This window comes from Microcaecilia unicolor, chromosome 2 (assembly GCF_901765095.1).
Source record: "Microcaecilia unicolor chromosome 2, aMicUni1.1, whole genome shotgun sequence".
Classification (NCBI taxonomy): domain Eukaryota; kingdom Metazoa; phylum Chordata; class Amphibia; order Gymnophiona; family Siphonopidae; genus Microcaecilia; species Microcaecilia unicolor.
Window position 1 is genome coordinate 154,123,474 of NC_044032.1, and position 23,019 is coordinate 154,146,492.

The 23,019-nt window shown below is 43.1% G+C and overlaps 1 protein-coding gene across 1 annotated transcript in view; it reads left to right on the top strand.

Moving 5' to 3' along the window:
- Positions 1–12,756: 12,756 nt before the first annotated feature.
- RGMB (repulsive guidance molecule BMP co-receptor b) overlaps positions 12,757–23,019 on the top strand; it is a 30,922-nt gene continuing 20,659 nt past the window's right edge. The window contains exons 1-2 of the mRNA XM_030191947.1: positions 12,757–12,781; positions 22,248–22,756. Of these exons, the coding sequence (XP_030047807.1) occupies positions 12,757–12,781; positions 22,248–22,756 (534 nt within the window). The remainder of the gene's footprint in view (positions 12,782–22,247; positions 22,757–23,019) is intronic.

Below are 23,019 nucleotides of genomic sequence, written 5' to 3' on the forward strand. Positions count from 1 at the left end.
ATAAAGGACAGAAAAGATAAAAGCAAACAGTACTGCTGAGATCTCGTGTCCCCAGGTCCAGGCACAGGATTCCTTCTAACACTATAATCTGTAAAAGAAAATGTCACAGGCCTCGTGCAAGCTGGTGCTATTTTGAAATATGCGGCAGGTAGGACAGGACTAACTGGGATCACTCTTGCCCCATTAATCCTCCTGTGATAGTGGGAAATCTGGAAAGGGGGTGTGTGGGGGGGGGGAAATGTTTTAATTTTTCAGCAGCACTATTCTTTCAGCTGGGTGATAAGCTGGAGCAGGCTGCTAGTGGTCTTCTTATACATAAACAAAACAAAACAAAGAAAACATCCCATCAACAAAACAATACAAACAACATGAAAATAAAATAAAGAAAATATATGTTTGCACACCCCTGCCCTGAGCTGTTAACTTACCTTGGAAAAGGAGAACATGTGAAGTTGTAACTGTTCTTGGACCGCGATCTTTCTTTTTTCTCTGTCAAGTGCAGACACTGAATAATAAAACATTCAAGGAACTTTTCTGCTTTAACACCCCTCAAATTTGTCTTTGTTATGAGCAGAAACTGATTGTAGCAAAAAAAAATTGGCCTCTGGTTAGACAGAAGGCAGAAAGAGACTCCCCTTCCTTCCCTACCCCATTAATGTCTTCTCCTCAAGCAGCATCTTAGTCTCCCAGATCTGCCAAGTCTCTCATGTTTGGCGGGAGACTCCAGTTTTGTTGAGTCATTTGCCGTACTCTTGTCAAGGAAGCAAAGCTCCCGCTTGGGTGGGGTGGGTGCTTTAACTTACGGCACTCATTGCAGCCAGCAAGGCTCCTTGGGGTGTGCCATGCCATGAAGCTGCACAAATTTGGACCTGCAAATGTGTCTGCATGCATCCCTTCCTCCACTAAGCATCATGTGCCACCATATAGTACATGCACAAGCTGCTTGGAGTGTCTCATCTTCAAGTCCCCTCCCATCTACCACTGCCACATGCTCAGATGCAGTTCACCCATTCCATAGAACGCTTCCTCCTGGGCTGCAGGCAGGCAGAGCCAGATACATGGGCAATGCTATGGCCCTAGAACAGAGGAGAGCCGAGCTGATCCAGGCACTAGTGCATCTGACCTGTCCTGAGTAAACTGCAGGTGAGAGGATCCTCTCAGGATAACCACACCAGCTGTAGCTCTGGCCTTTCCCTCCCCATGCAGGCAGATCTGGATATGCAAAAGACGGTCATGGATGCAGCAGCACCCAGCAACAGATTCTGACCACTGACTCGGATCTTTATCAGCAGGGGACATGTATTCTTTTAGAGTCCTGTCTTTGTACCAGTTTTAAACTACATATATCACATTTCAACTTTATTTAATATACTGTAAATAATAGAAAATATCTAAGTGGTTTACAATGAAATAAACTAAATCATCGGGGGTTAAGAAGTTGGAATAACATATCAGGAGCCTAAGTTACAATTGATTTAAGTAAAAGGGAATGCTAACAGTCTTGAAAAAGGGCTTTACAATAATTTTTAGAAAGATTGGTTGGAGGGGGAAGGGGAGAGGGTGATACAGTGCACTGAAGCACTTCCTGTAAGAAATTGCCACCCCCTTTGCATCTTCACATTTAGAGAAAGAACACCAGAGTTGAGGAAGAAGAGCTGACAGGAAGGGAAACAAAGCTTTGAATGGGGGACAAGGCCTGGGAAAGGGAAATTGCTTTATTCAGAAATCCAAGTTGGCAGAGTGACAGCAGCACAGAAGACAGAAGTGAAGACTTTAGGAGTCGGGGTGAATTCGGAACTGACAATGAAGAGACAGATAGGGCTACAGTAAAAACAAGCTTCCATAATATTCTTTGATCATGCCCTACTTATGAGAAAAATGGTTTGTCTATGGTTGTTCATGCTGTAGTGGCTTCTAGATTAGGCTATTGTAATTCATTGTATGTGGGGCTCCCACAATGCCAGTTGCAATTGGCTCAAAATATGACAAAATATTAATAATGAATGAGGAATATACATCTAATTATCTCTTCCTATGAATTAATATTTAAATACAAAATGAAGAGACTAATTTTCTACAATCAGCACAATTTTGCACTTATCACTTAATAATTAAAAAAATGTATATATGTATATGTGAAAGGTGCTCAGTGATCTCCAGTGGTCACAACTGATAAAGCCATTAAATGCTACTAAGACTGTGAACCCCTCATTCAATCATTGCATCAGTCTTAATTTCAATATTATAAGATATTAAAATGAAATCTACTTATCTGATTGAGGGGCTGAGCATCTCTTCAGCTGAAATAGACAGCTGATGATGCGACCACCGAAACTTTTCTAAATCAATAATCGAGGAATCTTGTGTGCTAAAAAGTGTCTGCGGTATAGGAGAAAGTGGGATGTTTGACCACGGAGATACAAAGCCTGGAGAGGTGGATCTTAAAAACACTTGTTTATTGATGAAAAAAGACTCGACACAACAATTGTGTTTCGGCTGTTAGGCCTGCATCAGCAGTCTACAAAACACATATATACACATAAACATTAGATAAAAACAAAAACCACGTCAAAGGCTTTGCTAAAATCCAAGTATACCACATCAAGCGCCCTTCCCACATCCAACTGTTTGGTCACCCAGTCGAAGAAGACAGTCAGATTCGTCTGACACGACCTGCCACTAGTGAAGCCATGTTACCTAGGGTCCCGCATTCCATTTAGTGGTTGATTGTTTAATCAGGCCCCCACCATGTGAACTAAAGTGTAATATTTGTTAGACCACTTGAATTAGATTTATCAATAGTAAGTTAGCACCAAAAGGTCTTCAAGAAAAAAACAACAAATTTAAACAGCAATGCTTCCAAGATTATTATGCATATGGTCAAAACTCATTTATAAATCCCAGTGTCACTGCTGTATTTTGTTGTAGTGTTACCATGTGTTCGCACTCAGTCACAGTTTTGGGATAACTTCAAGCGGGAGGTTCCATCTAGTCTGTGCTGTAGACAATTTAAAATGAACTTTAAAACAGAGTCAGAGATTTATTCTTCAGGCCTGAATGATGGCACTATTCTGATCTTCTGAAGACGCTTTCAGCGAAACAGTGGACCGTGTAGAGATTGGGACGTAATGGTTAAAATCTCTGAGACTTTTTATAACCTATATTGATTACAACTCAAGTGAACCTTGACCCAATGTTTCTTGCTTGAAAGGATTTAAACTGTGACTGAGTGCGAACACGTGGTAACAGTATATCAAGATATAGCAGTGACTCTGGGATTTATAAATTATTTTTGACCATATGCATAATAATCTTGGAAGCATTGCTGTTTAAGTTTGTTGTTTTTTCTTGAAGACCTTTTAGTGCTTAGTATTGATGTACAGTTGACTGGATGACCCATCAGTGGATTCTTCAAGTTTAACAATCTTTTGGACATCACGTAGGTGCAGCAGTTCACAGATCATCAATATAGTGGTTATGTTTTAGGGATTTCACACATGGAGGAGACACTTTTTTGGACAGATCCACGGGCAAGCGGAGAACTCGAACGCCCCACGGGAGAACACAGGTATAGGAGAAAGTGGGATGTTTGACCATGGAGATACAAAGCCTGGAGAAGTGGATCTTAAAAACACTTGTTTACTGATGAAAAAAGACTCCACACAACAGTTGTTTTTCGGCCGTTAGGCCTGCATCAGAAGTCTACAAAACACATATATATAAAAGCTAGAAAATTAATAATGAATAATATCTTATTCGTCTTTATCCTGTATTATTATTCATTATAAATTTTCTAGCTTTTTTATATTTAAGTTCTACATCTAAGTTTTGAACTACATACAGTCTTCCCCTTCCATCCAGCATCTTTCTTCTCTCTCCTCCTCTTCCATCTAGTATTAAGAGAGTTGCAAGGGGACAGAAATTTCACCTGTCCCTACCCATTCCATCTGGAATTTAACCTATCCCTGCCTATCACCACTGAAATCTAACCTGTCCCCACCTCTCCTCACTGGAATCTCTTCCATCCCCACCCATCCCTGCAAGAAATCTCCTCCATCCCTGCCAGTCCCCTGAACTAAAATAACCTGACTTGTGCTAAAATAACCCAACTTAACAGTAGCCAGTGTTGATAACTTCTCCTTTAAATGAAAGAAGGAAGAAAGAATAGGTAGGATGGTGTGGCACCACACTTCCGTGGGAACCCCGCAATACCTGCGTCCATCCCCATGGAGGAGAACCACCCCGCAGGAGAACCACAGGATTTCGCTAACCCTATTCCCATGCTACTCTCTATCCAGTATCTTCCCTTTTTCTTTCTCCCCTTCCATCCAGCATCTCCTCCTCCTCCCCCTTCCATTCAGCCTCTCCATTTTTCATCCTGCATATCCCATCTCTCCTCCTTCTATCCAGCATCCCCCCCCTCTCTCTCTCTCTCTCTCTCTCTCCTCCTCCTTCTATGCAGAATTCTTTTTCACATTACATGACATTACATTACCTTGGTTTTATATTCCCTCAACACCTTGAAATGGGTTCAGAGTGGGTTACAATTCAAAATATGATCAGTTCACAAAACTGGGAGCTTACAGTTATTCTGGAAAACTAGTCTAAGACACAATCATTAAAAAGCAATCATATATAATTAGGTTAGCTAGAGAGCACATATTTTCTAAATAAAATGGCTTTAAGGGATTTACAGAAAAGTAAATAACCTGATAAAAAGATTATAGAGGTTGGCAAAGAATTCCATATTTTTGAAGCCTGATAAGAAAATAAAGCTGTAAAATTCCTCTTAGAGCGTAATCCTTTATAATTATAATCTCTTCTCTTTCTTCCCCTATCCACACTCAGTATTTTCTGTTCCCCTTGACCCCCCCGACACTCCCCTCCCTCCTGCCACCCTGGTTGCTTCTGCTTCCCAGGACCAGCATAGAAAAATGAAGGCAGATAGAGACCATGACGGGCATTTTTGAATGGGGACGACCATCTCTAAGGGCGCCCATCTCTGAGGATGTCCCTGTGAAGGGGCGGGGCGTCCATCTTTTGTTTCGATAATACGGTCGGGGACACCCAAATCTCAGCATTTAGGTCGACCTAAGAGATGGTCGACCTAAATGTTGAGATGGTCGACCTTAGAGATGGACAACCTCAGTTTTCGGCGATAATGGAAACCGAGGACGTCCATCTCAAAAACGACCAAATCCAAGGCATTTGGTCGTGGGAGGAGACAGCATTCGTAGTGCACTGGTCCCCTGACATGCCAGGACACCAACCGGGCAACCTAGGGGGCACTGCAGTGGATTTCACAAATTGCTCCCAGGTGCATAGCTCCCTTACCTTGGGTGCTGAGCTCCCCAAAACCCACTCCCCACAACTGCACACCACTACCATAGCCCTTAGGGATGAAAGGGGGCACCTACACGTGGGTACAGTGGGTTTCAGGTGGGTTTTGGAGAGCTCATATTTACCACCACAAGTGTAACAGGTAGGGGGGGGATGGGCCTGGGTCCGCCTGCCTGAAGTGCACTGCACCCACTAAAAACTGTTCCAGGGACCTGCATATGATATTTGATGCTGGCATAGAGGCTAGAAAAAATGTTTTTACATTTTTTTGGGGGGGTGGGAGGGGATTTGTGACCACTGGAGGAGTAAGGGGAGGTCATCCCCGATTCCCTCCGGTGGTCATCTGGTCAGTTCGGGCACCTTTTTGAGACTTGGTCCTGAAAAAAAAGGGACCAAGTAAAGTCAACCAAATGCTCGTCAGGGACGCCCTTCTTTTTTCCATTATCGGCCGTGGATGCCCATCTGTTAAGCACGCCCCTATCCCGCCTTCGGTACACTGCCGACACGCCCCCGTGAACTTTGATCGTCCCCGCGACGGAAAGCAGTTGAGGACGCCCAAAATCGGCTTTCGATTATGCCGATTTGGGCGACCATGAGAGAAGGACACCCATCTCCCAATTTGTGTCGGAAGATGGGCGCCCTTCTCTTTCGAAAATGCCCCTGCATATGGGCTATCTAGTCTGCCCATCCTTGCCATCTACTATCCCTACTCCCTTAGAGATTCTATGTACTTGCCCCAAGAGTTCTTGAGTTCAGATACTGTTTTTGTCTCTACCACCTCCACTAGGATGCTGTTCCAGGAATTCACCACCCTTTCCGTGAAGTGTACAGCATAGAAGTACCTAAGTTATGCAATGCTTTGCTTTCCAATATTAGCTGCAAGAGGAATTATCTTAAATTCACCAAATATTTTCAATAGCCTTATCAATGGAGCTCAGGTTCAGATTCTTGTGTTTTGTATTATTATCTTGAGTTTTTAAACTTTTATTTTTATTGTAATACTTGGTTACAGTATTGTAAACTGTCCTGAGCTAACAGTTGAGATGCTTTATAAAAATTCTGTTTATTATTATTATTATATTATTTGTATTAGTATTATATTCAGCTTGACCATTATTCACAAAAAAAAAACCTTCAAAAAAAAAAAAAACCCTTCAATTTTGCATTTTTGTTCCTGATTACTTATATTCTTCATCATTTTACTATTGGCAATAAAAAAAGAAAATAGTCACCAGGGCACAGTCTCTGTACATACAGCTGCCAGATCTGCTGATCCCACCCACTTTAAAACAGGAAGTCAATTTCAGAGGGGCCAGGACTGGCATAGTTTACATCCATGCAGGTAGATACTGTGACCTGTGACTGTTTTCTGTTGTTTTCCTTCTGCTGTTGCTACTGGTCTTGAGAAGCAGCAGCAGACAGGGTGACAACGGGAGGGAGGGGGAAGGTTATGGTTGGGGCTGAGGAGGCTAGCCTCCTTGAGGAGCCCTTTTACTAAGGCACTCCAAAAAATGGCCTGTGCTGGTGTAGGCGTGTATTTTGGACACATGCTGGTCCATTTTTCAGTGCACTTGCAAAAAAAAGGCCTTTTTTTGTGGCTGAAAATGGCTCTGCGGCAAAATTTAAACCAGCATGCGTCCATTTTCTGCCTGAGACCTAACCACCACTCATTGTGTGCACTGCTGATTACCACCCGGTTAGTGCCACACGGTAGAAAATAATAAATATTTTCTGCTGTACGTATTGAACATGCTTAAAAAATGGAATTATTGCCTGGGGCACATGGTAGCAGTTTCAAACTGACATGCATAGGCACCTATTTTATTTATTGAGATTTGCTCACACCTTTTTCAGTAGTAGCTCAAGGTGAGTTACATTCAGGTACACTGAATATTTCTCTGTCCCAGGAGGGCTCACAATCTAAGTTTGTACCTGAGGCAGTGGAGAGTTAGGTGACTTGCCCAAGATCACAAGCAGCAGTAGGATTTGAACCAGCCACCTCTGGATTGCAAGACTGGTGCTCTAACCACTAGGCCACTCCTCCCATGTGCCATAGCAAAATGACCCCTGAGTCTCTTATACCAGGTACCTATTCTCAAGACCTGCAGCCACGGCCCAGTTCCAGTTCACCCTCCTGCTCACCCTCCTGGCACTTGCTGGTTCCAAATCTAGGTCTCTGTCTACCTGAGCACAATTCCCAATTCCTGGATGCTTCTCAGTCTGTGTCTGGCCCAGCCTGAATGCTCATGCTTGGAATTCAGCCCCACTCTGAGCACCATAAGAAATTTAAGGGCTGGAATTCAAGATGGCGCTCAAGCAGGACATGTAGTAAAGACGCTCCAAAAAAAAAAAATTTTCTCTGGACAATTTTCTTAGTTTAAACATGCCGAAAAGGAAAGGAAAGCTAAGGGGACCACCCTTCCCGAAGCAAATCCCTACCTTGCTTGGGCAGCAGTCATTGACTATATTTTTGGCATCGACTCCGACTCCGGACGCATCCAATAGCGGGGCAGGGAAGAGCCCCGCTCAGGAAAGCGAATTCTCACTCAGTCCGTTAGGACCTGTGACCCCGACACTCTCCCACGCACCCGGAAGAGCTGTACCGAATCCCGGTACTAGTGAGGCTTCGAAGGAGTGGCATTCTCCAGAAGCGTTAGCGGAGCCCGGAGAGATCTTGGGGCTAGCTGAGGGAGTCCAGCGAACGCCAGAAATGCCAACAGGGGAGACTATTGGGGTATTGCCTGAAACAACTACGCCAGAAGAAATTTCTGCCTGCGTATCGGCGATACAACCCCTAGTCAAGCCCCAAGAGGTGTCGCTGGAATCGATTTGGACAGCATTGGAATCGCTTCACAAGGTCTGTACCTCTTTCATAACGTTATCCTTGAACAATTCTTCACAGATAAAATCTTTTAAAGGACAATTGGAGGGGGTAATAACAAAGCAAACTAACCTAGAGACACAAATGGGGAAAATGTCTCAACAACAAGTTCATATTGTAGGAGATTGTGCCTCTATACAAAGAAAAATAGAGAATATGGAAAATTTATCAAGAAATCTAAACCTACGATTGCTAAACTTTCCGAAATCTCAATTTGTTGCCCCGAAGGATATGTTTGCTAAGTTTCTTAAAGAAATATATAATTATTCAGATCAAACACTCCCTCCTCTTCAAAAGATTTACTACTTGGAAATGAAACCTCCTCCACCCCAAGTCACTTCTAAACAGGACATTCCTCCTGAAACGTTGGATTCGACAAATTTTTTGGAGCAGTCTGTGGACAATACAGAGACTAGAGCGACATTAATTGTATTTTTTGTCTTTTTGCAAGATAAGGAATCTTTATTGAGACTTTATTTTAAAAACATCCACCCTGAGTTTAAAGGAAGCAAGGTCTCTGTGTTCCCAGACATTGCTCGTTGGACTCAGCAAAGGCAGAAAAAGTTCCTGGATAAGAGGCAGGAATCTTTAAATGTTGGAGCAGTTTTCCAATTACGATTTCCTTGCAAGTGTATTTTGATATTCAAGGATAAAAAATATGTATTCTTCGAGCCTGAACAATTAAGGTCATTCCTTGATATGAGGAAAGGCCAATGTTAACTCCATCTCTGGTTTATGTAAATTAAGGAGTACCACTGCTTGTTTTTCCTAAAATTTTTAAGTTAATAGTACCAAACTTCCTTTGGTTTATCAATCTTGAACCCCATTTTTTGTGGACTGTTGTAACCAGATTGAAAAAAATTTTTTTGTATGTATACTATATTCTTTAGTGCATTTGTATTTATATCTGGTGTATCTTTTCAAAGATGTATTCTTTGTGTTATCACTTAAAATAAATAATAAATAAATTAAAAAAAAAAAAAAAGAAAAAAAAGAAATTGAAGGGCTGTAAGCTGACAGGAAAAGATGCAGAGGTGGATTATGGCTGTTCTGCCCCCACTGCTGTGTGTACACATACCACCTCTCTCTCCTTCCCTAAAAGAATGTGGCACCTCACTCGTCCTGGGATTGCTAGCATGGAATCTTGCTACTATTTGGGTTTCTGCCTGGTACTTCTGACCTGGATTGGCCACTGTTGGAAACAGGATACTGGGCTTCATGAACCTTTGGTCTGACCCAGTATGACTATTCTTATGTTCTTATTGCATAACTCGAGCTAGCATCTGGTTGGATTTGTAATCTCTGTTTCATAGGTTACCCCTTGCCTGTGACCCATCTCCTGTGACCCTCCTGCCAAGTTCATGCTTCACTCCCCCAAGCACAGTCTTTGACTCTATTGATCATTTCTCATTCTCTAGTCTTATGGGTATTCTCTGCACCCCTCCCTGCAGAGCAGAATTCTCCTTCTTGAGCTGAAGAGCAAACTGTCTTCAGTTCTCTCCTTCTCTCTTCCCTGAGTTTAAGTAGGCAAGAGAGTACAAAAGAACAAAAACAGGTATGGGAGAAAATACAGAAAAGAGAGAGCAGAGAAAAACATTGAGGTTGAGGGGGGTCTTTTACAAAGGCTTGCTAGCTCAAAATTATCATGTGCTTAACATGAAGACGCCCATTATATTCCTATAGGCATCTTAGAGTTTAGTACACGTAATTGTTAGCACACATTACTACTACTACTTATCATTTCTATAGCGCTACTAGACGTACGCAGCGCTGTACGCTTGAACATGAAGAGACAGTCCCTGCTCGACAGAGCTTACAATCTAATTAGGACAGACAAACAGAACAAGAGATAAGGGAATGTTAAAGTGAGGATGATAAAATAAGGGTTCTGAACAAGTGAATAAGGGTAAAAACGTTAGAATGCCTTGTAAAAGGGGCCCTGAATGAGAATGAAGGAGGTAAAGCGTAAAGAAAAGGAAAATAAAGAGCGTTTGTGGGAGACGATAGAGTGGAAGTGCAATGAATAAAAGAGAGAAAGATAAAGGGTATATCTGGCATTGACAGCTAAGAGAGCAGCTCGCATGCCTTGGCAGATATTCTTGGAAACTAGAACCAACCTTAGATTGCTTTCAGGGGCCCTTTTACTAAGCCGCATAAGCGCCTACGTGCGCCAAAATGAAGTTACCTCCCAACTACTGCATGGCTCTTGCGGTAATTTCATTTTTGGCGTGCGTCCAATATGCATGTCTGAAAATGTTTCGGGCGCGTGTAGGTTATTACCGTCCAGTTACCACGTGAGTCTTTACCGCTAGGTCAGTGGCTGGTGGTAAGGTCTCAGACCCAGAATGGATGCACGGCAATTTTGGTTTTGCCGCACGTCCATTTTCGGCAAAAAGGCCTTTTTTACAGGCGCGCTAAAAAATGGACCGACACGTGCCCAAAACCTGCGCCTACACTACCGCAAGCCATTTTTCAGCACGCCTTAGTAAAAGGACCCCTCAATGGGCAGAAGTTTTTAGGGCACCCCCTAGTATCCAATATTACCTCCTGCAACAGACTCCAGAGGATTCCCTCAACAAAATTAACTCCTAGTTTCTATTCTTCTAAGGGTGTTTTATCCAATAGTATTATTTTCATTTTGTTTGTAAATTAATCTAGAATATAGGTTAGGTGATACAAAAAGAAAAGCACTTTCAATAAATAGATTGTTCCGTTTCTTGTATAGCTGGTGAAGGTTGACCACTGTCACCAAGGTACATCCATTTGCTGCTGCCATTCCTGAAATATGTGCATGGACAGAAGAAAGAGACATAGGAACTGGGAGCTTATTTGTGTTCCAGATGAGGCCAGTTGCTGGCTGAGCTCTCACCCTGGAGTGAGGAAATGATGTGCCTTGTTTCCTGTCCTGTATGCCACAAATCCTGGTTTGAATTCCTATGTCTTTTGCATTAGTTTCCCAGATGGCAAACATCATGAAGATAACAAAGCACATTATTTATTACATTCTTTTTCCTTTCGCATCCACCTGTCTTGTCTTTCCAAATCCCCTGGCTCTAAGACACCCAGCCAGAACTGGGGCCGATGGCTTCCAGATTTATGTCAGTTAAGAAACAGGTACTTGAAAGACTGTGTATGAGAGCAGGTTCTGTTTTAAAAGAAAGGAAGAAAATGGTGCTCTGGAAATTGTTTCACCTAAAAGTGTGCATTGCTCTCTACAGTAACACCTCCTTTCTCTTAAGATTAAGTCCATGAAAAATACCAGCATTATTGCTATTTTCTGTTAACATAGAGGTGCCTCCTTTGGGAAATTGTGAAAAGTATGATGTTTTGTGCTTATTTTATTAATTATAATTTGCTGATGATGTATTGCTATTGTTGTTACAGTTTTATTGTAAACTGCTTTGATGCTTTTTGTGCAAATGCAGTATATCAAATTAATAAATCAAATCAAGAAGTGTTGTTAGCTAAAGGTGTTTGCCTGGCTGAGATGTGGAAGCAGAGTAACATAATTCTCAGACATGTGAATTCTATAATACAAGTGCCTGCATTTATATCTCCATTGCCTACACTTACCTGCAAAAATGACATCAGGGTGCCTAAGCATTATTTTGTTTATATGCATAACTTACAGAATGCTGCAAATGAAGCTCATCTCTGCCACTTTTAGGCACTTACAGTTATGCCAGGTCTATGGTTGGTGTAACTGCAAAAGTGTAAATGTTAGGCATACTGATACTGGGTTATACTAGCATTTATATCAGATCCTGGGCACCCAAGTTCTGCTATAGGTTCAGTGGCTTCAGGGCACCTAGTGGTGTATTTAACATGCATATATTTAACAAGCCTTTAAACTTTATAGCCAATCTAATTCAAATATTTGATTCATTGAGGCTGATCCACATGAGGTACCGTTGTGACTTCAAGGGATGTCACTTTAGTGTGTTTTTTCTCATAGTCAACCCTCCTTGTGTTTCTTGAACTAAGTTAAATTAACCATACCCTACCCTTCCTTCCTTATAATAGTTTATTATAAATTTCCTTTAGTATCTCCCTCCCCCCCACCCCCAGACATACATTTTATTTTTGAATTATATTTTTAAATATTGTGAACCACTTAGACAAATTTATTTTACTATTTGTGTCACAACCCAGGGTAAGCCATTGGGCCACAGCCAAGTTGTCACTACCTAGCCAACCCGAGGGCTGGCAATGCCCCGACTAGTGGTGGGCAAGACACCTGGGCAAGGCTGGACTGAAGACCAGGCTGGAGCAAGGCAGAAAGCAGAATAGAAACAAGGCTGGAACACAAAGCAGGGCTAGAACAAGACACAGGCAGAAACAGGAGACTAACTGGAACAAGGCTATAACACACACTAAACAACTCTAAGAAACTGCTGCAATAGCACTCAATGGGAAACAGGAACTTCCTTAAATACTACCAAACAGGAAGTGATGACATCAGACAGCGCCCTATTGCAGAGCTATAAAGGAAGTGCTAGGTTTCCAGGAAGTAAACAGATCTTTCTGACTACAGAATGCTGCTGTTGACCACAGAGAAAGGTGAGAGTTATGACAGTATTCTTTCCAGAAGCTCCTTCCCCATACCCCATGGGTTCAGGTTTGAGGGACCAAAGATGTTCACAATGTATTTTAAGTGCAGGGGCATAAACACTGATAGTAGGTGTCCATATATTATTCTCTTTATCCTTCTGACATCTAGAATATCCTGAGTATCCTGTAGATTTGAAGTTGTGTGTCCTGTGCTTGGGGTCCAGAATTCTCTCTGGGGTACAATGATCTAGGACAGGGGTAGGCAACTCTGGTCCTCGAGAGCCGCAGGCAGGTCAGGTTTTCAGGATATCCAATGAATATGCAAATCTATCTCCTGCATATTCATTGTGGATATCCTGAAAACCTGACCTGCCTGTGGCTCTCGAGGACCGGAGTTGCCTACCCCTGATCTAGGAGACAGCAAGAATCTTGGTAGGGTCCATTTTTGGCTCAGGATTCCAAGATGGAAGGTTTGCCCGAGGGTGAATCTATCATGGGAAGGGTTAACTGAGCTTGAACAGACATTAAGCAAGACTGAGAGCAGGTGGGACCCCAGGCCCAGGCTAGAATGTCACCAGAGTGCCAGTCCAGACGAGGTTCATTTCTGCAGCCATTGAAGCCCCAAAATGACCTGGTTCCAGCCCTGCCTTCCAACTCCAGTCCTGTCTTCAAGCTTCAGCCTTGTCTTCAGTCCAGCCTTGCCCAGGTGTCTCGCCTGCCACCAGACGGGGCCTAGCCAGCTCTCAGGTTGGCTAGGTAGCATCAACTCGACTGTGGCTCAAGCGCTCACTAGAGTAATGACGATTAGTGGTATATCAAAGATAAATATGAAATGTGAATGCTAAAGATCTGGATTGATTTAACAAAAGATGGTACTTCACTGCAGTGTTTCACCATTAAGCTTTAGTAACGTGCACAGGGTTAAAGTTTTTGGTTCATCTAAGTGCTTATCCATATAAATAGACTAAACTTGCACAATTTGAAAAGACACATTTTCCCCCTTTCCTTTAACTACATGCAGTTCCTAATCCACAAAGGGATAGGTCCTCTGAAAGGAACATGTTTTCTTCGGTCCACTTAACAGAATCCTAAAGTTCAATTACGATGTGAGTACATGGCACTTAAAGGTCGTGTCAGTTATTAAATGTATCTTCCCACTACTTTATTCATTATTTGTGGCTGGCTGGATAGGTTGTCAAAAGAAAGCAATCTTGGTAAGTAGTACATGTGTTTTACAAATTGAAACCCCAGGCTTTAAGCAGCAGTGTAACTAAGCACACAACATATTAGCCGTGTTGGATTTCTGAAAATGGATCTTGTGTTAACCAAGGGAACAGCTAAAGCATAGGAAGAGAAAAACACCTATTTAAAATCCATTAATTCTTCCGTGCAGATGTTTAACTTATCACTGGATACAATTCGACGTCGTTTGACTTTCTAACCATTTCCTGCAGTTGATAACGTGTCCTTTCTTTTAAGAAAAACAAAATCTAATTAGATGCTGAAAAACATGCCCCACGCTGTTCATTTTTTTTTTTTGAAAGCAGAAAACCGTACAAATGCGGGCGACCTCCTTCCTTGGAAGGATGGATTTATCTTTAAGCTGACTCAATAGCTGGTTTAAAAAAAAAAAAACAGGGTAAACTCACAAGCCAGACGTTTATAAAAAAAAAAAAAAATTCCCTTTTGAATGTATATGCTTTCCTAATTAGCCACAGCACATCTTAAAGGCCCGATCGGTATCTCCTCCAGAGGCACTGGCAATTCACGTTCCAGCCACTTTCACCCTCCGCCTTGAGCTGCAGCACTATCTTGCCGTTTAATTGCAGAAATTAGCCTGGTCTAGATACCCGCCTTACACTTGTGTAATCAAAACAAAACTGATCTGACAGCTCAGCGAGTCTGAGCTTTTACGACTTAAGTGGGCCCCCAGTAAAACACCTCCGAGGTGAGGAACAGTATTTCCAGCTCTGGAGGCAGGCTTTGAAGTAGGCCGAGAGAGCCCTCTGTTGTCAGTCACCACCTCTTCAGAGCAGATAGGCTGACTTCAAGTAGCCGGGAGCCACGAAGATAGGCGTCGGCCTTCTGCCAAAAAAATAAGAATGGCAGGATATTTTCCTTTCAGGCCCTCGGTTATAAATTTTGCATGATAGGGAGCGAAAGACAGCTCTCGGTAGCCTTTGCGAGGGAGGAAAGGAAAGCTGCTGCTTGAACTGAGCTGCTTCTTGCAGCAGAAACGTGCAAAGTACTGTTAGGGCAGTGTACACGGATATAGTAGCATTCCTCCTTTGCAGACACAATATCCTCTAACAGCCAAGAGGGACTTCTTTGTACACAGGACCGGCGATCCCAGCTGCCTACTCTATGGGCCGATGCTCAAAGCCTGTAGTGCAGGAGACAATAGGAAGCACAAAGATTAGCAAAAATAAAAAATGCATGCAAATGTTGTCATAGGAGTCAACTTTTCAAAATGATTTGGGGGGGGGGGGGGTGTTAAACCCAATGGAAGTTACTCATCCCTGGACACAGAGTTTGCTCAATGTTGGGGGTGCTCAAGCACTCACAGAGCTGGTTCCTATGAATGTAGTCAAACAAATGTTAATGAGAGAATTTCCTATTCCATCCCAATGAACAGAGAACAGCCCACAAAAAACAGCTGCCCTTACGGGCAGAGGCTCAAAACTCTGGTGCTGTAGGGAACAATGCAGGAAAATACCGCCACAACATTGAAAAATAAATTCCTAATACTTGATGCTAATAGTATGCAAATGATATGTGCACTAACATAGAGCATTAGGAAGTTAAGGGGAAGGATTTGCCTGGGGGATGTGCAGAAGACCAGTGCAGTAAGCAAAGCTCTTGTGCTCATGCCCAATCAAATGGGGGTGGGGCGGGGCAGGGCAGGGCAGTTAGGCCACAGAACTTCAGTTCAAACATTAAATATTAGAGATGTTTTATCACAATCTCAGATATGCAGTCAAACCCTTGTAATGCAAAGCTTCCCAAGTTTTTAAAAAGGAGCAACAAGGTTGAACAATCGGGTTGGCAGATTTTCTGTGGTGCAGATTGGACGTTCCTGCTTTTTTTTTTTTTTTTAAGATAGAGGTGGGAGAGAAAAATGTTGAGAGTGGTGGGAATCCTCTCTTCAATAACCTTAATACCTGCTTTGAGCTGGCGTTAGGTTTTCTATGGTAACAGCACCCTTCTTTGTGGGCTGATGATCAATTCCCCCCCCCCCCCCCCCCCAAAGACCCCTTGACACAGGGGGCTGGACCCCCAACACAAGGTCCATGTGTTTGGATCCAGCAAGCTCGTTGTCACACGCGCTTGCCAGTCTGATCCTGGGAGACAAGCAAACATGGGCTCTAGTCTGGCACTAATGGCCTCTAGCACCTGTGTTTGCCTTTCATCATCTCCCTTTCAGGATGCTGTTTTCTGAGCATCAGAGGGAATAGCAAATGACCTCATTTAAATCCTTTTGACTACATTAGCATGCTATTTGCGCTGATTGTTTTAACTCCTAACCCTTAATTTATCATCCTTACTTTTAATATTCCCTTATCTCTTGTTTGTTCTGTCTGTCCTAATTAGATTGTAAGCTCTGTCGAGCAGGGACTGTCTCTTCATGTTCAAGTGTACAGCGCTGTACGTCTAGTAGCGCTATAGAAATGATAAGTAGTAGTAATTGTTGCTGAGCTTTGTTTCCCACAGTAAGGGCTTCTGAGCATCGTGCGCTGGTTACTGCGGGCTACCCAGTGCTAACAGCCTCTAGTGCCCGAGTTTGCTTCTGAGTGTAGGGTCATTGCTGCTGAAAACCTAACACCAGCTCAGAGCACGCACTAGGATGTCTGAAGAGAGAATTTCCCACTATTTTTTTCATTAAAATCTGCTGTTTTAAAATTTTAATTTGAAAGCAGAAGGAAGCTGGTGGTAGTGAGAGACGAAATGTATGCCAGTCAGAGCAACCTGAAAGTAAAAGCACACATTGGCACCTGTTTTCTGTAAGCTTTTCAGGCAAAAGAAACATTTTTTTTAAAGCTTATATTCAAAGGCATAGATAAAGATGCCCATGTGTGCTTTGCTTTCAGGTTGGCCAGGCGCATGCAATCAAGAGATGTGCTTATCACAAAACTCTTGTGAGCATGCACCAGGTACGTTTCAACCCTTGCTTTTAGTCAAACAGCATGCATACATTTGCATCTTTTTACAGTTGACTATTGAGGAGCTATTGTTCTGCACTGCGCCTCCTATATTGATTGGTCCCTGTTCCAGATAGCGCTGAACTCTGAGCACCAGCCCACTAGTAAAGGTAATAAATAGAAATAAAACAGAGAAAATAAAATAAACTGATACCATTTTTATTGTCATAAAACATTTTTTGATTAGCTTTGGAAGGTATATTTTCTTCTTCAGATCAGCTCTTATATTTGAAAATGTTAGTTATACAATACACTGGCCAAAAGCACACAAAACCCCATCCTGGTCTACTCAGACCTTGCACATGTGGGTTTGAAATCATATAGCACAGTACACTGAGAATGCTGATGCAAAAACACGGCTAGTACTTGGCTCCGTCCCCAGCCCTGATTTTGGAGGAGGAGAAAGAGAAAAAGGACTGCACGTGTCGTTCCCCAGCACCCGAACCCCGCGGGGAACGCCGGTCACCTGACCCGGTTTCAGGCTCAGTTGCAAAAGGGGGATATTTAATAGTCTGTCTTTGCAGTAAAGCGAGTATGGGGAGGGGCGGCCACATCCGGATCAATAGGGAGGCGGAGAAGGCGGAGAGGGTGCAGCGGCCGGTGAGTATGATTGGCTAGCTGGAGCCGGGAGGCGTGCCAGAGCCGCGATTGACGGTCGGAGCTGCAGAGCGAGAGGTGGGCGGCGCGCGCGCGTGTGTCAGTCACTCTGTGCTTGCACGCGCCCCGTGCCGTGGAGGAACTTTGGTGCCTCGTTTCTCCCTCACACCGGGCTGTGCTGTGTGGTCGCCGCCGGAGGACGGTCTGAGTCCCGCACCGCGACCTGGATGGACGGGCATGGGGAGGAAAGCGGCCGCCGCGCATTATTGCCCCGGGGCTGAGCGCCTGCCCCACGGCCTCCTCCTACTTCTGCTTCTCGCCGCCCTCTGCGGCCGCCCAGGTACCGGCTCGCGCCCTCCCGAACAGGGCTTTGGCGGGATGAGTGACCGTTTTTCGCTCGCAACTCGGGTTTCGGCAGCTCTCCCTGGAGCTCTAATTAATGGGAATAACGCCGGGGTGTTGCAGAGCCCGCGGGGGCCTTTCTTTCATTTCTCTGTATTGAGCCCCGGGGCGGTGTGTGTGTGTATGTGAGTTTGTGGCTGTAATTTCTTTTTCTCTCGTCCGCGGCGGTTGTTCCCAGCCTGGCTTTCTGTCTCCCGAAATGCCAAAGGCGGGATGCTCTTTCCAGAGTTCGGGGTTTTTTTTCTCTCTCAGAAGAGAACTCTAAAGTCTGCCTGATTTGGGGGGGGGGGGGGCATACTTCCGAATATCAGTTGAAAAGGAGGGGGGGGGGGCATACTTCCGAATATCAGTTGAAAAGGAGGGGGGGGGGGCATAGTTATTGCTTGAACTTGGTGGTGGAAAACATTTTCAAAATATGCCGTTAATAGCGAGTAATGTCCAGAGTAGAAATAATGCCTGAATCGATCAGAGCATTTGTAATTATACTGACAGAATTTTCTAAACATTTTTATATTGGGGGGAGGGAAGGGGGCCTGAAGCATTTCTCATGTCGGTAGAATTAATATGAGAACTTGACCCTGATAGTTTATGTACGTTATTTGATATGAGGGCTATGTAATAAACTCATTATCCGATCGCATTCCTCGGACAATTTAGTGAATGCGTTGTGAAGATACTGTCGGTGACCTCGGATATTTTATAAGAGAGACTTGGATGAATATAGAAGAGGGGATTTTATTAGCTTTCGTCCTGAAGATGGTAACATAAAATTAATATACTTCATATGTTCAGTAGTTCAAATCTTTATTCAGATATTTAATCTCCATTATTGCTGTCATTTTACAGATGCCAACAGTGAAAAGCAAAATGCATAATATGGCAGGGTTGAATGCGTGCGGATTTGAGGCCTTTAAGTAAATTTAAATGTTCAGTGTTGAAAACTTCTGGATACGGCAATGGAACGGACCTCCCGTTTAGTTAACGTGGGGAATAGTTAAGATTTAAATTAGCAAGCAGATCCCTTCGCCCCCAACCACACACACACATACTCTTTTCAAACTATAACATCTAGGCATCTGGTAACTGCAAGAGTTATATGTCTACAGATTGAAACCTAAAAATGTAGTTTTCCTAATAAAATAACTACATTTGCAATTTTCAGTGCTCTTGTGACAACTCCCACTGTTGAGATGGAGTGTAAGAGCCTGGCTCATAGTCTATGGACAACCATATGTTTTATAACTGTGCCCGGTAGCCTTAGCCTAGCACCCATATGGCTTCATTTGTTTTATTACTTTAGTTCTTCAACATTTCCACCTAGCATCCTAAATGCTTTCAGCTTGTCAGATCATATGAAAGAAACAAGGTAGAGGTCTACAAAATCCTGAGTAGTGAATCGATTTACTCTTTCAAAAAGCACAAAGACTAGGGGCCACTCAATGATGTTACATAGAAATATTTTTTTCACTCAGCATAGTTAAGCTCAGGAACTTGTTGCCAGAGGATGTGGTTACAGCGGTTAGTGTATCTGGGCATAAAAATGGTTTGTACAAGTTCTTGGAGGAAAAGTCCGTAGTCTGCTATTGAGATAGACATGGAGAAGCCACTGCTTGCCCTGGGATTGCTAGCATGAAATGTTTCTGCTTAGGATTCTGTTTTGTACTTGTGACATGGATTGGCCACTGTTGGATACTGGGTTAGATGGACCATTGGTCTGAGCTGGTATGACTATTATTTTGTGTTACCAAGCGTGAAGGAAACAGGAAGGTCCTCTGGTGGGTGTGAAAAAATGACCAGGACCTTGATTGCAGTTTCACTTTTTGTAATGTGATGTAAAATATACATTGTTTAAGAATCTTTTTTCTTAAGCCTTTTGTTTGGAGAGATTTTCTAAGCATTATTAGCAGAATGTGCGTTAACATCCTGAGAGAATAAAATCACTTATGAAACAGAATGTGTACTGTACCTATAATTCTGCTCTTGGAGAGGGGTACCCCTCCCTCTTTCCAATGAAACAGTGCATTTCCTGAATGAATATCAGATGAGAAATTGCTTGCTTACATGTATGCTTTATAGCCTTTCTTGGCTTGGTCTTTGAGGTTGTTACTTTGTATGGCTTTGGCATTCTGACAGGAGGTTTATTAGAAGCACCCAGGAGAGGCACATGGTGTGTTTTATAAATAGTGATGTAGCTGGGTGCATGCTGCATGGACATTGGTAGCAGAGTAGGAACAGCATTGGTGACTTCTCAAACTGCTCCCCCTTTGCCAGCCTTGAATGAGCCTTGAATGGGCTGCAGGAAAATGTTTGGCTAAAGGGGAAATAAGCTTCCATCCCTGGAATATGTGCTAACAGACCCAGACACTAGAGTAGATGAAGCTGGAGAAAATGCTGCCCCCTTCCCACTGCCCCCCTCCCCTTCAGTCTTTGTTCTGGGAATAGCTATTTCAAACATAACTCCTCTTTCTTGCTCCCGTACTGTAAACATTTCCGCACTATGTGCTGCTAATATTTTTCTAGCCACTCTAAGTAATAGAAGCAAACATGGACACTGCTGGAAGCTTTTTTTGTTGTTGCTTGAAAGGGGGAAAACTCAGGGCAAGTTCTGGTGGCAGGTTGTGCTCCAGTTTCTTTCATAGTATGAAAGCTGCTTGTTGTTGAGCTCTGTGGTTTTTATTTTTTGCTTGGTCTTTTTCTTGTTCTTAACAATATCTCAATTTTTTTTTCTTTTTATGAGGGTTTATCCTCCCAAATTTGGATAAGAACAATCTTGCCTTAATTTATTTTAAAATAATTTTTAAAGCTATTGGGTGGCCCAGACCTGAGATTTGGGGTCAGCTGTACCTCATCCCTTGCTCTTGATCATACTATTAATTCTTAAATCTAGTTGTAATGTATGGCTATTCTGTCAAGATGTCATACTATCTTTTTGACTCTTTTTTTTTTTTTTCTTTTACTTTTGTAGAAGCGTTACCTGGAGAGTGAATTGTCTGTACCCCACATCCCCACCAGATGGTTTGCAAGGCAGCCTTCATTTAAGTCACCTGAAGTAGAGTGAGATAGAAACTGTTTAAAAAAAAAAATTCTGGTGCGGTCCCCCCCCCCCCCCCGCAGTGTTATTGCAGGGCCTTTGTTCCATTCTAGGCTGGCTCTAAATTCCCCTGGAAGGCTATACCCATACACCTCTACCCTCCATAGTATGCAAATTCCTTCCCTTCAGAGCTGCCTTGTAATGAGTCTGGTGCTCAGGAGAGCATGGTGAGCTATACACCAGGGAGCACAACTTTTTGTTCTGCAGGCTGAATGAAGTGGGGGGGAGGGGAGCTTTATAAGAACTTTTACTACTGAGGTTCTCTTTGCTGGCCTGTTTGCTTTTCAGAGCATGGTGGCAATGTGAAACCAGAGCTTAATTCTCTTTATATGCAGCAATTGAAGTGCGTCCATCTGGTTTCTTAAGGTTTTCTTAAGCAGAGATGGCAGGGAGGGATGGATTTAGAGGGAAAATGCAAGAGAGGGAGTTCATACAGATCTTCTACATTTGGTTTCAGTTCATTAATCATTTCTATATACTGAACAAGAATCAATTTTTGATAGCAAGTAGAAGTTTTTGGGGTGTTCTTTGTTTTGTTTTTTTTATTCTAAGCCTGGCATTGTAATGTTAGCAGGCAAAATTGTGGAAAGCAGAAGAGAATGCATTGTCAGGGAGGTCTCAATTCCTGTTTCAAGGGTCACAAATGGGTCTGTTTTTCAGCATAAACTAGCTGGTACAGATTTTAAGTTTATTCCTGACAATGTATAGGCAGGTAAATTTGAAGCGTATCCATTATGGTATCCTAAAAACCAGACCTATCAGAGGCTCTGGATTATACACTATAATGCATTTTTTTGCTGTTAAATTTGGCTCTTAAAGGGGGGAGGGGTTGAAGACAATTGTCTAAGGGAAAACAAAGAAATTCCTAGTAACAGTGGAGAGGATTCTGTATGGAGAATTGTTGGGCATGATACTCTAGCTTGTTACCTGCCAGTGGCTTGAATTTAGCTTCGGCCATCGTCTCTCACCTGAAAGTGATACATGGGACAAGAAGGAATATGGTATTTTTAGACTGTTAAAAGTTTTCTGAGCTGTAAGCTGACTATAAAGTGGTATAGTCCCAGAGAAGATGTGCCCTTTCTCTGTGAAGTAATTTGATAAATGTTGTATAGTTTTTAGGAGGAGTGATGCATTTGTGCTGTATACACTCCGTATCTTAACTTTTTTTAAATTTTATTTTCCATAGGTGATTGCCAGCAACAGGTACAGTGTCGTATCCAGAAGTGCACCACAGACTTTGTCTTGCTCACCTCTCACCTGAACTCTGGCAGTGATGGTTTTGATTCAGAATTCTGCAAAGCCTTACGAGCATATGCTGGCTGCACGCAGAGGACTTCCAAAGCGTGCCGTGGAGTCCTGGCATTCCATTCTGCTGTGCAGGGCATCGGCGATCTCATGAATCACAGGAACTGCTCCAGGGATGGGCCCACATCCTCTACAAACCCCGAAGTCCTCCACGATCCTTGCAACTACCACAGCCGCACGGGAGCTAGAGAACAAAGGGGAGTGGAGCTTGTCCAACCCACGTACCTTTTCTGTGGCTTGTTTGGAGACCCCCACCTTAGAACTTTTAAAGATCAGTTTCAGACGTGCAAAGTAGGAGGCGCCTGGCCTCTGATAGACAATAATTACCTGACGGTGCAGGTAACAAATGTGCAGGTGGTTCCAGGCTCCAGTGCAACTGCTACAAATAAGGTAATGAGAGAGGTGTCCAGGCCCTCTTGTGATCTGCCTGGCCTCCACAGAGGGATTTGGCACATGAGGACTGAAAGCACTCGGCAGAGGCAGTTAAATGTAGCTTTTATTTATATGGACAGCAGTAATAGTTGCTTTATGTTCTGGGCAGCAGTACTTTGCAGAAAAGAACTGTCTTTACCTAGTTTTGCAGGAACAGCCTTTCTGTGAACCTTTCACAGTCAACCCACAGCAAATTTGGTTTTGTGTGTGTATAGATATAC